Source organism: Anas acuta, chromosome 9 (genome assembly GCF_963932015.1).
Source record: "Anas acuta chromosome 9, bAnaAcu1.1, whole genome shotgun sequence".
Taxonomy (NCBI): Eukaryota; Metazoa; Chordata; class Aves; order Anseriformes; family Anatidae; genus Anas; species Anas acuta.
Window position 1 is genome coordinate 23,012,735 of NC_088987.1, and position 16,996 is coordinate 23,029,730.

Below are 16,996 nucleotides of genomic sequence, written 5' to 3' on the forward strand. Positions count from 1 at the left end.
TCCAAGATTTTCTCTGTGAATAGCTAAGGTTCAGAAAAGGAGTTTTAAGGGTATATGAGGATAAGCAAGGCAGTTGTGTTATGCAAAATAATCTGTAAGAGTCAAGGTGGAAGCGCCTAGAGCTGTTGTTTCCTTGAAGAAAGAGCAGGACTCTTGGACAGATATGAGTCCAAACCAGCTGTTTTTGGCAACTACGGTTTAACACCCCTCCCCCCACACACACACACCCCCGGAAAGTCCTCCATAATTTAACTCTGCACTGCTGTAAAGCTACAGTGACTGCAGCACTTGAGAAGGCCAGTGTTCGTGGCTACTCTGCCAATGCTCATATTACAATCAATATGTTAACTAATATCTATTAAACACAAACATGATTGTCTTTTTTTTTTTATTTCCCCTGTTTAGCAATCCAAAGCAAGCAGGTGTTACTGGATAGTTTTAAGCTAGTCTTCCAGTAATACATGACAAAATCCCAGTTGTCAAACATGTACTAAGTAGCCCAGAGTGATCAAGCACTCTAAATGTCAAGTCTGGTTTAGTAAAACCATCAGTCATTGAGTTCTAGGTCAGCCTCAAACTTTACCACTTCATGTTACTTGGTTCTTCTTATTTTTAGTCTTTTTTTCCTTTTTTTTTTTTTTTTTTTTTTTTACTAATGTCAACTTGAGGAAGAAAACACAGAACAGTTGAGGAAAAGACGCTTCACATTTTCTAAAATATTTTCTAATTTTTAGACAAAACTATTGTCATGTTTCACTGGAATTTATGAAACCTTCAGCCCAGCTAAAACTTCACTTCTAATTACATGGTATGATTTTCTTTTCTTTTGTCTGTCTCTATTCCTCTCTACAGATTGCGAAAATCTGGAAAATGTCTCTCTCTCTCTTTCATAATTGCCAAGGCATAATATGCTTTTCTACTTTATGAGTTAAATATTTTTAAGTGCAATCACTTATTTGTTAATATCGGAAACAACTTGATGTTCAGGCTGTGGATTCAGGTCAGAGGTTCATTTCTCCCACCAGGCATATAATTTATCAGTAATTGCATCTAACAAATGTCTTTCAATAGTATTTCTATATCTGTTCCTCACAAGGTGCAACATATAATTAGTGAAAATTAATTTCCTCCTTCAGAGAGGGATTTTTGTTAATCAGTCATGCAAGTGCTGAAGTGAATGAAATCACAGTATTGCATCACTGTAATGCCAGAGATATTGAGCAAGTTATGTGTGGAACTTTTATGCTTGGGATTTATTGTACATCTCATCACTGGGGATTATGCAACGACTAAATCCCCTGGTTTGGCCCTGTTCCTTTGAACTGGTGCCTTCTCCTGCCCTTTGCTCTGCCCTAAACAATTGGAAATTACAGAAGGGGATTTCCCTTTAGTACTCTTTTTCCCTAGTAGATCAGCTGTGTTGCTATAATTCTTTATTTTCAGCAGTCTGGCCAAGAGCAATAATATTAATAAAACATCTCTTTGTGAAGACAGCTTAAAACAATAAAAAAAAAAAGTAATTTTCAATTTAAACAAAAATTGGCAATGTGATTCTTACTGTAGGCAATAGGTAAAGATACTATAGGCAGTGTCTAACATCAAGGTAGGCAAGAGATTTAAATAATTGTTTACTATTAGACCTAAACCCATAAAGAAGTCACTATAAACTGCAGTCTATCAATCAGTGATTATAGAGTCCCTCCTCTGTGTCTCTCTTCAGAAGTTAGCAGTATGTTTTAAGCCTTGCATCTATATGGCTCTTCTGGGTACTCATTGAACCACACAGTGAAGTATATCACCATTGTGGGCCCCCATTTTCAAAAAATTTCAAGCAGTTTTCGAAATCACGAACAGTTCTGAATTCGTTGTGTGTATACAGCTTCTCATATGCAGTTTCTCCGGATGTGTCCTCCTCTTTTACGGCTCTAACTGAACTGCTGTACAGCATTAGTACCTAGTCTGTGTTACTTCATCTCTTAAAATACTTTCAGTAGGGGTGAGGCCTGTTCTCCAGCTTTGACCTCTGGAACAAAAGCAGGGGAGTTTTAAGAGAGGCTGAAAACTTTGTGGATCCATGCTTTGGTATTTTGTCTTACTACAAGCATATCAACAGGGAGGGAGAGCTGGGATGTGATAGGGGCTAATAAGGGAGCAAGAAGAGGATGGGAAGCTTTTCAACTTGTAACAAAGAAGTGTCAGGAAGAGACAAACTAAAAGAAGAAATAGAGAGTTAGTCATGACAGAAATGTCAAGTGGGAAAACTAATAATAACAATATGGGCTTGACTGTGGCTTGGGGAAGAGCCAAAATTTTTAAAGATCACGATCAGGGCAGTATTGTGTCCAGTAAGTTGGAACATCTCCAAGGCTATTCAAACTGGGCTTTCACATCCCCTCTGGGCCCTGTCCCAGTGCTTCACCACCATGAAGAGAATTTTTCAGTGTCTGATGCAAATTTTCCTTCTCGCAGCTTGTGGCTGTTGCTTCTTGTGCTTTTTTCCGTGCCTCGCTGAGGAGACTTTGGGTAAAGGCCTCCCCACACAGCCTTGGGGGGGGAACAGCCACCCTTGCTGGGGCAGCCAGGAGGGCAGTGAGCTCAGGGAGCACTGCTGGCCCGCACTCAGTACACAGCCTTTGCTGTAGGGCCTCCTGTGCAGCTCCCCAGCTATCCCAGTACTGGGACGTTAAACAATGTTTTGTTCCAGCACTAGCCACCTGCAGCCAGGCCTCCAGCAGACCTTTAGCCCACTGATTGCTGCCTTGGAGCCTGAGGGCCTGTGTTTTCAGCCATTCTGCAGACACCTGTCAGGTTCCTATAGCCCCTTCTGGTCACGCAGGTGCTGAGGGAGACCGAAAGCCTTGTTTGGTCAGGGTGGGCAGCAGTCACCCTCCCCTCATCCATTGGGAATCATCACTTTCTTTGAACATGTAAGCACCCTCCCCACCCCTTTTCTCCCCTTTTTGTTTGCATTATCAAGTTGTAAAAACAGATAAGATATGCTTGAGAGCCAAGTCAGGACTTACCAGGCAACTTTCTCCAGCCATTTGCGTTATGGCTTTTGCTGATTTTTAACTATGTGCAAATATACTGAGGGTACTTTGTACACACTAAGTACAAGCAAAGTGAAATTTTCTCCTGAAGCTGAGGCCCTTACGATGGCATTTGTTTTAAATCTTAATTGAATTTTCCTAAATCAAATAAACTTTGTCTTGGAAGGAGCAGCAGTTGCCTGTGACACCAGGCACAACAGTCGTGAAGGGCTCAGACAGGAACCAGAGGTGTGATGGAAACTGCCTGAGGGAAGAAGCATGGGGAGAATGTTAGCTGGGTTATGTCATTGCTCTGGTGTCCAAACTGCTTGTGCTTAATCAGGATTAGGTAGGGGTGTCAAGGATCTGGTGAAAAGACTGTGTCCAAAAAGCACTGTTTAGAAAGGAAATACAACTATAGAGTCAGAAGGGGGGCTTGAGGTGCAAGGCTACTTCCATCTAGGTGATGGTTTCAGTAATAATATGTTAAGCTGAAACGGCCTAGATAATGGTGTCAGAAGCACTGAATTTGGGTGGGGTGGTGGGAGAACAGATTTGGCACAAATGAGAAAAAAGGAATTTGGGGTGATTTGTTTACTTAGGAATAGTTTAGGCAGAGGAAGGAGATGTAGGAGTGATGAAAAGGTGGGTTCAAGAAAAGATTTAAAAGAAAACAAACAAACAAAAAAACAAACAGTGAATAAGGTAGGAAATGAGGTATAGAAGAAGGAACGGGGATGGTCTTATGCCAGGAGGAGTACAGCTGCTTCAAGGCAGTGGTGACGCTGTCCTGTGGTCCCTAAGCCTCCAGAGAAACTGGGGGCAGATCCTGTGGACAACCCACTGGACAATCCACCAGGACTGTCTGAAAGGTGGCATGGCAGGCTGGAGTAAGAAGAAAACTTGTAAGACTTGCTTGGAAACTTGTAAAGAAGGATAGGTTTATACTTTAACACTCAGTGCAGGAGGAAGGGCAGCAGAACTGCAATTTAATAGTACTTACTAGTTATTCTTTTTTATAATAATAAAATAAGAATTATGTATTAATGCTAATATATTAATACCATTAACAAATAATATAATTGCAACTCAATACTACTTAGTGATACAATTATGTAGTATTGTGTAGTAATATTGTCTAATAGCAATGTTTTATTAGACAAAATGTCAGTTTTATTGATTAGGCAGGACATCTTAAAAAAGAAACGTTATAGTCCTGATCAATTATGTCTTGAATATCCAATCTAACAGGAGAAGAGTTGGACTTAAGGAATAACAAGTATGTTATCAATAAAGGAGACAAACTGATTTCCTTTTTAGAAGGCTTTGCTAGCAATTTTTTAAACCATTGTTTCCCTAGTGCTTTTGATGATTGTGATGCTAGTCTATGGATAAGAATGTATGGTTACTGTCTCAACAATCTTAGAAAATTCTCTTTCCAAAGTAGATGGACACCTTACTAGTATCAATGCTGGAGTGAAATGGGAGGGTGGAAGCGGAGGAATGAGGGTTGATAACCCAATGCCTAAGTTTCATATCTTATTGCTTGGCAGAAACTGGGTGGCATGCCTTTCTCCCTTAAAAATAAATAAATAAAAAGAAATCCCAGGCTGTCACTGAACAACAGTAAAAATCGAAAAAAGAAAAAGAAAAAATGGTGACAGTGGGGTAAATGGAGAATTGATCATTGCTAACCATTGCTTAATACCCGTCAGTCTAGAAATAAGTGATCCATAAATAAGCTACATTTGTGGAAAGCAAAAAGTTATCAGCAATACACAAAGAATAGAGGGTATGTCATTCTGAACAGTTTCTGACCACGTCCTTGAGCTCTAACTTAAGAGAAGCTACTTAAAGCTCAGGTTACTCTATAACCACCTGGAGCTGGTAACAGCTCCTTTGTGCAGCAGCAGAGCAGGACGTGGCCTGCAGCCGTCACATTCGTTATACGGGGGTCACTGAATGGTACTGGAAATAGCAGCTTTCAGCAGCAGCTCAAACAGTGCACTTAGTGCAATGACATAATCTCTCTGCATGGGTTTCTTCTGAGCCATGAGAGGCCCTGTTAGGACTGTGCGTGTTTTAGCTGAATGTTCAGAATTAAAAGTATTTGGGTGCCGTATGGCACGGGGAGCAAACAAGATGCAACCATGGCTTATGAGGTAGCATCAATGCATTTGGAACAGTATAGAGTCCGTTTCTAATGAAATGGTTCAGATTTGTAATGAACAGGCAAAAAGTGATGACAGTGAGAAGAAACTAAACAAAACTAATTTCCATGAATACTTGGCCCATGTGGGCCCTGCCAGTATTACAATCTACAGCGCACAAAGCAGTCATCTGGAAAGTCTGATGTTACTGTGTTGGCCAACCTGTAAATATTAATATAGTCTTTTGGCATAATTAAAGATAGTTACCCAGTTTCTGAGGCGATACCATAGTGAAATGAATCTGTCTGGGCTAGGCCCACCTCCCTCTACCGCCACAATGTGCTTATTAAAATAGAACACAGCAAAGACACAGTTTTGGTAGGTAACATTCAGTTACCTACATTTAACTTTCCTCATTTCACAACCCACACTCTTACCCCTAAAAATACATGTTTCACCCACAGAACCATTACCTCACAGCCTTTTATTTCCTTTTCTTTTTGGCTGAATCTTCTAACCTACTTTAAAAAACAACAAAAAAATTTCCCCTGTACGCTATCTCCGGTTATAGCACCAGGAAGGAGTGCTGAGGTTGTATTGGGCATGATGGAATTTGCCGTGGGGAAACCCAGTGATGATAGTGGAACCCGCCCGCGTGTGAATTCCCGTGGCTCCTGCTGCGGCTTTATAAGCAGGTGGAGGAGAGGCAAGCTTGGCAGGACAGGCAGGTGGTGAAAGAGCACTCACTGGAGCACAGCTGCTGCTTAGAGTGAAAATGTCTGCCTTCAGCACAAAGAGCTTGGTCCTGGCTTCTCTGCTTGGGCTCCTGCTGCTGTGCAGTACCTCCCAAGGTGAGTGCGCTTGGGCACGCCGCCCTAGGATGCAGCTCTTGGGCTACTTTGCACTATGCCAGCCACACCAGGGTGTGCGTACTGGCTTCAGGATGATGGAGAAGGGCATTAATTCAGCAAAGTATACTGCCTAATCCTCCTTCTCTGTTGAAGGGGAGCTGAATAGCTGGGGGGTGGGTGGGTGCTAGACAGCATGGAAATATGATCTAAATAGATTTTATTAACTTTTTTTTTTCCCTTGATTCCAGCACAAAGCAACCAGGACTGCTGTCTGTCTTACACCAAAGCCCGTCTGCCTCGGTGGGCCATTAAGGGTTATACTGAACAGCTCTCCAGCGAAGTCTGCGATATTGATGCGATCATGTAGGTTACTTTTCAGATGATCCTGTTTTTCTGACTGTCATGTATTAACCTTAGGATGCCTATTGGGGCAGGATCAATTATTTGAATGCTAGAAGTGTGATTTTTCTTGTTCTTTCTCTCTCTCTTTTTTTTTTCTTCCCAAAAGTCAATTTAACTAATTAAATTGCATATAGTGATAGTATAGAAAATATCCAACCAGTAGTTGATAGAGACTACTAACTCATAGGACAGCTGTACAATCTAGATTTGTTTAGGAATCTCCTGTGCAGACAAGGATGTGCTTAATCTACAGCTGAGGGTACCTACTCAATACAGGGTGTTTCCTTGCCAAAACTTGTTAACAGACACACATGAACCACATAACGTGCAAATGAGACTTTTCTGAATTCAGAGATCATAATTTTTCCCCCCCAAGTGATCTCTCACCTTAGCATAACAGCAACTGTTTTCTTTAGTCTTATATGTTATTTCTTGCACCTAGAAAAGTTATTTGTCTCAATAGTTAGAACAAATTTAACATTTCATGGTGCAAGAAATGGCTCCTGAGACTGAAGCTATTACATTTAAGCTTCAGTGGGTGGTGGTGGTGGTTGTTATTATTATTATTTTCATATAGTATTGAAGGGGTTGTGTAGCATCCCATATTGAACTGGCATTTACAAAAGCTCTTGCTCTTCATTATGTAGAGTAACTATGGTGCATGCTTTTGATTAAATGCAGCTTCACAGTACTTACTGGCAGGGATTTCTAATGATTATTTATTGATCTCTTTATCATTGTTTATTTTCCAGTTTCCACACTTTCAGTGGATTGAAAGCCTGCGTAAACCCTAAGGATGTTTGGGTGAAGAAGCACCTTCTTTTCCTGAGGTAAGAATCTACAAACTACTAAGTTGATGAAAATGGAGCATGTATGAAAGTTCTTCACTTACATCTCCTGAAGGCAGCTTCTGATGGCAATTCTGAACTGATTTTTCTTTCCATCTCCTGTCAGATGTGCCTATTCCTTTTTAAGAGTCCTCTCAGGGACAGTCATGTCACATGTCCCTTTTTCTACCTGACCTATTCTCTCAGCAGGTGCTATATCTTGGAAAGAGTAACATGTATTTGATCTATGTCTGAGGTGATTATTTGTGTTCTCTTGTTCTTTTCAACAGCCACAAGCTAAAGAAGATGTCAATGTGATACGGTTTCCAGCAGGGAACTAAACGCAGTCGTGGCTGAAGAACCACTAGGTTCAACCTCTTGGTTGAGATCATCGTCTTGTACACTGTTGTGTGCTTACTCGCCACCATCTCTGGCTTCTTTGGAACCGTTGAACTTCTCGTTGATTCATATTGCATCGCTGTTTTGCTTGAATTAAGCATTTTGTTAAAGTTTCTATGTTTACTAATGTATTCCTAATATGACATGAGTACTATTTAGTAAAGAGTACCTTAAGCTGTTGTACAGAATATGAATTGTAGTAGGTTTATTGCACAGTATTTTTGTGTTGCTCAGCATGTGTAAACCTTTGTAAAGGATATTTATTCTCTTTATTTTGTTACTTCTCTAGCACTTTCTTGTCCCAAAAGGTTCCTTTTAACTGTAGTTAGCATTATAATACTTTTTGAACAACTGTTCATGTCTGCTTGTGGAAAAAATGGAAACTGGAGTTGAAAATAAATGTTAAAAACTGCATTCTGTGTGGTATGTTTGTTTTTGTAATTGAAAAAGGTGACTTTCCCTCAAAATAAATTCCTTTGCTCATGAGCCCCAGCTGAAATGACTACTCAAGTGTATTAACCCCTGATAAAGCCGGTGTCCACCTGGTTGTGTTTGCCAGGTGGGTAGCTGTGAACTCCATAGGATATAATTCCTTCCGCTTACCCAGATGGCAGCTATATACAAAGCTTTTGCTTAACATGAAGACCTGTTTTTTAGCTCAATCTCATTTAATGAGACTTGAGGGAATTTCTCTTACTGGTTTCTCTGTTTGTGCAGGAGAAGTGTTAAACACATTGTCACAGGGCAAGGTTCTAGCTCATCTGCTGACAAGGCTTATGATTATGGTAAGTGTCTGCCCTCAACTTACTCATCTCTGGAGGAGGAATTTGCAGTTCTTTCCTTCCCTTTATGTGTTTCCTCAGGGTGGCTTTTAGCATAATGAGGTTTTCCTGGTGCAGGATCTCTTGGTGGAGGTCTGCAGCCACTAATGCAGTACAAATGATGCATGATAAAAGTAGTAGGTCTTCATGGAGTAGGTAGGATGTGAGTGCTGGTGAATCAGGAAAGACTACTCGGCTCTGTAGCTGCTATTACATGGCTCGGAGACTTCAGGGATGTGAGCAAGTAGGCTGTGTAGGTGTACTCAGTGTCAGCACCAGAATTTGGCAGATAAATCTATGCCTTGGTTTTAGGTACCTTTTAGTCATGGAGATAGAAAAATTAATTAAAATTTAATTTCAAAATTATTTTTAGCATCCTTGAGAGAGGAGCTGAGAGATAAGGCTGTTGATTCTGCTTTTAAAACTTGCCAGAACTTATGCAATCTGCTTCTGGTCCTGCAAATCTGGGAACCAGCGATTCTCTGTGGTGAAGGTCTGAAAGTGTGAGATTAATTTGCTTAAGTTTCCAACAGGTGGATTCCATGTCCCTTACATTAAGGATATGAGGTAAGAACCTATCACCCTCCCAGAGAAGTAATTAATCAGCACGTTTCCTCGGAATTCCCAGAACTTCTCGACAGGACTGGGGTAAACCCCAAAGCTCTTGGGTGGGCTCAAGGAGCACGTGGGCTAAATCATGCACCAGCAAAACAGTATGGACACAATGAATGGATTCATATTCAAGACCACCTTGGGTATGGGTGTGTAGGGTGTTTTGAAAGAGTGGTGGGATAAGAGGAAAAAAGACTATTTGGTAGCTGCTAACAGAAAGGTAAATGCTGTGTCTGTCACTAATATGGGTGCTGAGGTTGATCTGTGAAGGAGAGGGGATGTGGAGTGGGATTGATAGGAAGATGGCAATGGGCAGCACAGTGGTGAAAGACAAGCTGCAGAGAGCTGTGGAGATATTAAGAACCAGTGCTATGTATGAATTTTGTTCAGAAAAGCTTGGAGTCCACGCTGGGGAATTCAAAGCAGAAGAGCAAAATAAAGTGAAGTTTGATGTGAAATTCTGTGGGTGGCTCTTTGTAGTCACAAATTGGGGCCGTGAGTTTCGTATTGCTTCTGTTACTCCCCTTCCATCGAGTCAGCCATGGCTCTCTCTCCACAAAAACCCAGGTGCTTTATCCACAGATCTGTTTCGAGTGGGATTTTTTGTAAGTTCCTTTCTTTGTAGTTGTACATGTATAGTTGCATAACCAATCTCATTGAAGGAATAAAAAAAATCACCTGGAAATTGGTTCATATGTTCAATAACACTGACTGATTAGGTTGTTAGGCAACTGGTAGGAAGTTCTATGCAAAAACAGCATGTCCTGTCATGAATTTCTGGGGACGCGAGCAGGCTTTATAAGCAAGCATCTTCAAAATGATTAGGTCGGAAGCATGTTTTTGTAAGTAGCCTTAAATCACCAGTAAAAGTTCTGACAGCTTTGCAAATAGTGACCATTTCTAGGAAGACCTTGAGACAGGCTTCTTTGGTAGGGTTGTTGCATTTGTGTAGCTGTTTATTTTTGCTTTATATCTTCAGCCTCCCAGCTTGTTTGCACTGCCGAACAATCTGAGGTGCATCATTAGACAGTCATTCGTAGATTTTTCCCTCCACTTTATTAAAAACAAACAAACAAACTTTCTCTTGCAAAATGCTAAAAAAAAGAGTTTTATTAGAGCTTGGAAATAATTTGGAGAAAAAGTGTGAGAGCTTTCCCATAAAAGCCTCAGCACAACTTCATACTGCAGTTCCAAACTTAACTGCTTTTGCTGTGTTGAGACCATGTTTCAGTGATTCCTGTACCTGCTGGTGTATTATTATTGACTCTGTGCATGTGTTTACATTCTGTGGTTTTTCCTTAATTCTCTTTTTTTCCTTTTCTCTCATGCCATTCCAAGTCAGTACATAATGGTATTTTGTTAGTTTGGGATCTTTGTCAGAAAACATTCTCTTCATGTATGGAATCATATTTATTAATTTCCTAATATTTCTTCTCCTACTCCAGCACAAACCAACTGTGACTGCTGCCCTTACACACAGAAGAAAATGCCTCCTAGGGCTCCTGTTACTCAGAGCAGTTGTCAGAATAACTGTGAAATTGTAATTACTATAGTGTAAATTATCAGTTTAAAGGAAGTTAGCAGTATTACCACTAATAGTTACCACTATTGGTTAGTATAGTCTGATGTGTGACTGACGGGATCTCTTTCAGTTCTGCACTTGGATCTGTTTTTGGTTAGTGGGAATTTAGTTAAATATTATACTGTCACATCTGCATATGGTCCTGTGAATTTATCTCAGGGAAAAAATACACATAAAAAATGGTGTGCAACAAGGAATTGCTCTTAGTATGCATTTTTATCTTCTACTGCACATTACGCATTTAAACAAACAGTGGGTGTTAGTGAAAGGTAGCAAAGCTGCTGATGACAAAAACAATTTAGTATTGCACGGACAGTGATTTTCTAAGGAGTTGTAAGCACTATGCTGACTTCATCTTGCCATTAAAACATAAAACCTGTCATATCTCATGTGTTGGGCAAGTACTAACAAGTTACTTGAAGTTACTTGTTGAATTACTATTCTATTGATTGTAGCCTTTAACCATCAGTTGAAGACACTTTGTTGTTTCTCATCTTTTTTTTTTTTTTCTTTTTTTTTTTCCTCCACCCTCTACACAAAGTGCAGGTCAAAAAGCACTTAAAAGTCCAAGAGAAATAGGTGAAGTCCTTCTCAGCCTGAGCTATGCATGCTTTCGAGTACATTGTCTCACTGAAAATTGACCATTACTGCGTGTGCTTAGTGACAGTGATGCTTTTAGCTCTTTTGTAGGACTGTTGATAATTGGTCAGTTATTTTCAGTTACCAATGCCAGTGAGCCTGTGTGCTAACTGAACTTGACTTCTAAACAGGAATGCATTGTTCAGCTGTAATGTTATTGGGAAGTGAGTCAGGGAACCTGTGAACCTAGAAAGGCTTTAGACTTATGAAACTGTCACTTGATTTTAATGGCATTAACCCAGCTGGATGAACTCCAAAATAAAACAGATGATCATTTGCTGATCACAGCTATGTTATGGCTCTGGCAGAGTTATCCCAAATACTGTGCTATAAGCAACATCCTTTCCCAAAATATAATTCATAAAAGCATTTTTTAGCCTTTGGACTAAAAGCAGTCACCGTGTATGGCAAGTTTACTGATCAATTGTAGTCGTACAAATTTACATAAATGCAAAACTAAGTTCTGTCCCTAAGATTTTGTGGTTACACTGTTTCGGTAGTGCATCAGTCCTAACTCTGCTAAAGGTTTTTAAACTGCTGTTTGTTTCTTGTGTGTTATTAATGCAGATAACTTCCAGTCAAAGTTAACCAAGAGTTGCTGGCATTAGATTAAAGTATGGTATACAACAGATATGCTGTGGCTGCTATTACGTATTAGGCATGGTGCTAATTAGACTATGGCTGCTAATACATATTAGATCATGTAGCTACTGTAAGTCAAGCCAGGCACTTAATAATCTTTTGTCAAAAAGAGGTTCTTCTTACAGCATTATTCAAAGATTATGTGATCCTAAATACGCAATTAATGTAATTACAGGTGAAATTTAGAATACTGTATGCTTAAAAAGGAAATATATCACAGGAAATGTAGTATCTAAAACACTATTATTAATTGCTGTTAACAAATTTACAGTAGCATATCCATAATTTTGTTTATATGAATTCAGTTTAACTCCCCAAAATAAAATAACAATTTTGTTTGTAAGCATTCATGTCTACATTTCCATATTCCAGAAATATTGCTACTCGTAACTTTAAATTAAAAACTTTTTAAAAATTATTTTTAATATTCTTTTTGTTGCAAGGAGAAAATTGATAGTCTGGATTGAGATCACTTGAAGAAACAGGGATGCTGTATAGAGTGGCCATACAAGGAATTATGCTGGGTATACTTGTATGTATGTGTATACAGTGTATGGCCTATATTGGAGGGATTTTTACCTATTGTCACAGCCACACAGCAGTGAGGAAGAGAGGCATTGCACATGGCAGATTTCCCTAGACTAATAGTGCCATCAAAGGGATGTGAAAATCCAAATAGAAAGCACTACCTTCCTCTCAGGAGAGGTCACTGAAGGAAACGGGAGCTGAACTTGTGTGGCTTCCTATTGTGTAGACTCTTACTTGTGTTCTGCTAAGACTGATTCCTTCCCAATTGTTAATATCAGAAAGCTTTCAAAGGAATGTATGAGATGTAATCACTAGGATTCACGAAATAGATCATTAATTTCTACACATATAAATTTACTCATATTTCACTTAGACAAAGAGTTGGGGGTACTATGTTTAGTGAAAGTGTGTACTGAAATGTATGAAACAGAGCACAAAGTATTTCTTATTTCTGATTCAACATTTAGGTATGTTAGCGATGCAAGTTGTCTTCTGTGGCCATGAGCCAAGGCAAAACAATTTTATGTGTAGGACAGACTAGAACAATTTAATTTTCAATTTTACATCCTCCCCCTGTGTTTTCTAGATGATAAACAGTAATCAAAACCTAGATTGTTCTTGAAGGAACACTGCTTGCAAGGGGGTGAACTCTGTACCAAGAATTCATATAGCAAACACTGAAATGACAGTAGATAACATCATTAGGTATCAAGGAGAGAGGAACATCAGAAATTTGTAAATAGCTCTATACTCATAACTCAGGGAAATAGCAAGGTATTATGCACTAAACGGTCAGTCTAACTAGAATTGTGTCAGTGGAGATGGGTTCAAGTAATTGGCTCAATTTACAGTGAAATCGTCAATTACAGTGTCAAGATTAAACTAGCAGTTTAATATCTTTGCAGCATCATTAATCAGGTATGAAAGCTAGTGAGAAAACTATAAACTAGAAAAGTAGGCAAATGGGAATTTGAGAATGATAGATTCAATGTGGCAGCTAAAATCAGAGCTGCAGAGTGGTCAGTTTGGTAAGAACTATTCACTCAAATGTCATAGGATTTCACACACGAATAAGCTTTGTTATATAGCTGAATGTAAGGAATACAAAACAAATCTTAATGTAAAATGTTATGCAAATGTGAAAAATAATGGTATTTTGGCAGACTGGCCAACTATAGTGATTGCTTTTTTCAGTGAACATTTACTAGAGCTGCTTGAAAAATATGATTGTGTTCCAGTGGGCATTTGAGTGTTTCAGATTGTTATGACTAGGAATAAATGGTTAAAATATCTTTCAGTGACAATGCATATCAAAGATGTCTGAAATAACACAAATCTCAGAGATGCTCACTCCATAGCATTGCTCCAAATTGTTACAGGAGTAGGCAAAAATATTTGGTTAATTTTAAAGTGGGTAGTACTGTATTAATGCCAATTACAATCAACGAATACATGATACGCACATATATATGCTTATATATGAATTACATCAAAATGATGGTAAAAAACATACAAAACAAGAAACACAGAGACAATGCAATAGTACTACAGAAATGTGGAAAACATGAGAGTTTATGTGAAATGCTTAATGCATTTTGGAATCATAAAAATTAAATATAAAAGCCCAAATGTGATATTTTGACTTTTTTTTTTTTTTTTTTTTTAATTAAAAGCAGTGGTGAAATAAACACAGTTTGACTTTAATGAAGCTGTGTTTTCTAAAGCAAAGTGTCTTTCCTGACTTATATTCATCAATTCTATTGTAGACTTGGTAGAAAACCTGAGGAAGGTTTTTGCTTCCTCCTGACTGAAAGTAGTTTGACTCGACTGTGTGTTAGGTAACTGTAGAAGTACTCCTCTGTTTTCCTTACTAGGTGCATCCGGATACCTCGCTGGCTTTCATCTTGCAGCTCAGACAATCTGACCACAGAATAGTTGTGTAATTACCTGATGCTGTCAGCTTTGCTGCCTTGACTGACTGGTACAGGACTCTTCTCCACTGCAAAGGTCTTCAGCACCCCACAGTCTGGACTGTGGAAAGAAAGATTAAAGGCATTTCTGAGTTCTTCTCAGAGGGGGGTAAGACAAACACATTTTACTGTGTGTGTGGTTTTTTCCTTTGATTTTTTTTGTTGCCAGGTCTACCTATCAGTGTGTTAAGATTAAAAGGAAAGAAAGCTCTCCCTTGGGAAGGGAAGGGAAGGAAAGGAAAGGAAATTATATTTTAGCTAAGTGAAAATTTGACTGAAGGATGTAAGAATATATGGAATGAGCCTGACTGCACGTGACATTGTAAGCAGTGTGAGAACAAGTAGATGGACAAAAGAGCACAGAACGGAACTGATGTTCCTTTCTAGTGCTTGCTATTATCTCATTGTAGGTAAACCACATATGTATCTATTCGTGTGAACAGAAACTTGCAACATATTTCCTAGGCAAATAGCAACTCTCTCTCTTTATTGGGTATAATATTAAATTGATGAAACCAGCCAGGCAAAGATGAAAAACAGAATCTTTGGGAAAGAGAGTGTTCTGTTTACAGCATAACATGCTTTCATTCTCCCAGAATGGCTCTTACCTGGCAAACTGAAAACTCCTAGAAAATCATCTTCCACATACAAATATGACAGTTTTAACATTTTCATGGCTCTGGTGCCATGGTTAGCATTGGAAATAACAGAGCAGAAGTGAGAAGGAGTGCTAACATTGCAGAAGGAAGTGTATGAGTATAGAGGTGTGTGTTTCACTAAGAGGAAGCAGGATCCCTATGCCAGAATAGAGCAACCTTGAAAAAAAAAATAGCCAAACCCATTTAATTCACCAAGCAGAAACAAGGAAATATCACAGTACAGTCTTTCTGCATCTGCCAGACCTTACAATTATGAGAAAGGACAGAATAAAAAACTCCCCTTAGTAAAAATTCACTGCACCCATTACTGACATAACAGACATAGGAAGTGGCTTTCTACATCTTTCCCTTAACTCAAACTCTTGGGCTGGCCTTTCTGATTTAGTTCAGCTTACCACAGACTGACCTACTTCGGAACAAGTGGGTCATGATACAACTTCAAATCAGGAAGCCTAAAACCCGCTCTTCTCTGCAAGCAAGAGTGTGTTTGAGTCAGAAACACTTTCTTACTCTTCTTAGGATGGTACTTTGGGTCAAGAAAAGAGATTTGGAGAATCTGTGTTGGCAGAAAGAACCCACAGTTCTCAAAAGGAAGCTCTTCGTTGTAACCATATTAATTTTACTTCACACTATTCAACACAGTTGTCTCCAGCACTCTACATAAATGTATACTGCAGCCTTTCAAAGGCTTTTGAATACTGACTGATAGTGAGGTTTATAGTATCTTAACTTTCAGCCACTCCTGCAGACTGCTGACATAAGCAAAAATGCACAGGTCACAACTGATGTATGTTATCTCTCCAAGCTGATAACATCAATAATTTTGATCTCTGTACATAAAAGCTGATTACATTGCTGCAGATCCTGAGTGGATGTCTCAGCATGTCTTTTCTTTGCAGTGCAGATATTTTTGAACTCTCTACAGTGTGCATAGAGTCTTCAAAGCTGGCCTTCCATTGTTCAGAGGCTGCGTGTACCTTTTGGATGCTGAAAATCCTCAGGAAACAATTTTACCCCAGCAGCTGAAAAAAAAATCTTTCTAAAATTATGCACTTGTTGCCTGTTTTCATGAACTCTAAAAAGCTTAGCATTTATGCTTAATAGTGCAGGGTTAGTGGTATGGACTTCAGCTCAGGCACCCTACTTTTGTGCATCATTGCTTGCCTAGCCCTTAAGCAATTAGCTGTGTTGAAGTCCTTCCTTTCCCTACAGTTGTTACCTATGCTGCCAAAAGTCTCCATGGATAATCCTACCTGCACCAGAGCTGTAGTTCTGTTTTGTCACATACCATTAGTTACTATCTATTTATTTTGCATGCAAGCCTATCCACAGTGGCACTTTGGGAAAAAGTTCATCCCAGAATAGCATAGCTCTTCGCCACCTTCTCAGATAGTCAGCATTTTATTTTTTCTATTTTTTATGTAGGAATAGAGTAAACAATGCCATCATGCCAGCAAGGAAAGCGGATGAGAGTCGAGGCCTGATTTGACTGATAATGTCATCAGCATCATTACCTCTTACTCCTGATGATGACAAGCTGTGAGATGAGTGTTTGAATGGAGATTTACAGGGAGAAAGTAAGGCAAGAACATGGAAGGAGCTGTTGTTACAGAGCTCTGTGGCTGCTCCACTTCCCTCTTCCCTGTTCAGACTGGGCTGAGTTTGTCCTTTCCATGCCTCATGAAAAACAAACAAAACAAGCTTGTTGGTATATGGTATGCAAAACCTTGAAAAAAAAATATTTCTCAAGAATACCACAGTAATTGATCCAATGACGCAAATACCATCCTGAAGTACAGGACTGAAGGGAGGCTTATTGTAGAAAATATATTAAAATAGCAGATACTCCTCATTTATGCTGTATAGAAGTACCAAGCCTTCAAAT

The 16,996-nt window shown here is 39.2% G+C and overlaps 1 protein-coding gene and 1 long non-coding RNA gene across 2 annotated transcripts; both read left to right on the top strand.

Annotated features, from left to right (window-relative positions):
• The first annotated feature begins 5,770 nt into the window (after positions 1-5,770).
• Positions 5,771-8,068, top strand: CCL20 (C-C motif chemokine ligand 20). The gene is made up of 4 exons (XM_068692404.1): positions 5,771-6,030; positions 6,279-6,393; positions 7,185-7,262; positions 7,550-8,068. The coding sequence occupies exons 1-4, from the start codon at positions 5,955-5,957 to the stop codon at positions 7,575-7,577; spliced, it is 297 nt and encodes a 98-aa protein (XP_068548505.1). The 5' UTR covers positions 5,771-5,954; the 3' UTR covers positions 7,578-8,068.
• Positions 8,069-8,263: 195 nt separating this feature from the next.
• LOC137860990 (uncharacterized) lies at positions 8,264-16,688 on the top strand. Its single transcript, XR_011099301.1, has 4 exons — positions 8,264-8,443; positions 9,013-9,046; positions 14,357-14,561; positions 16,537-16,688. It is a non-coding gene; the product is annotated as an uncharacterized lncRNA (long non-coding RNA).
• The last annotated feature ends 308 nt before the right edge of the window (positions 16,689-16,996 follow it).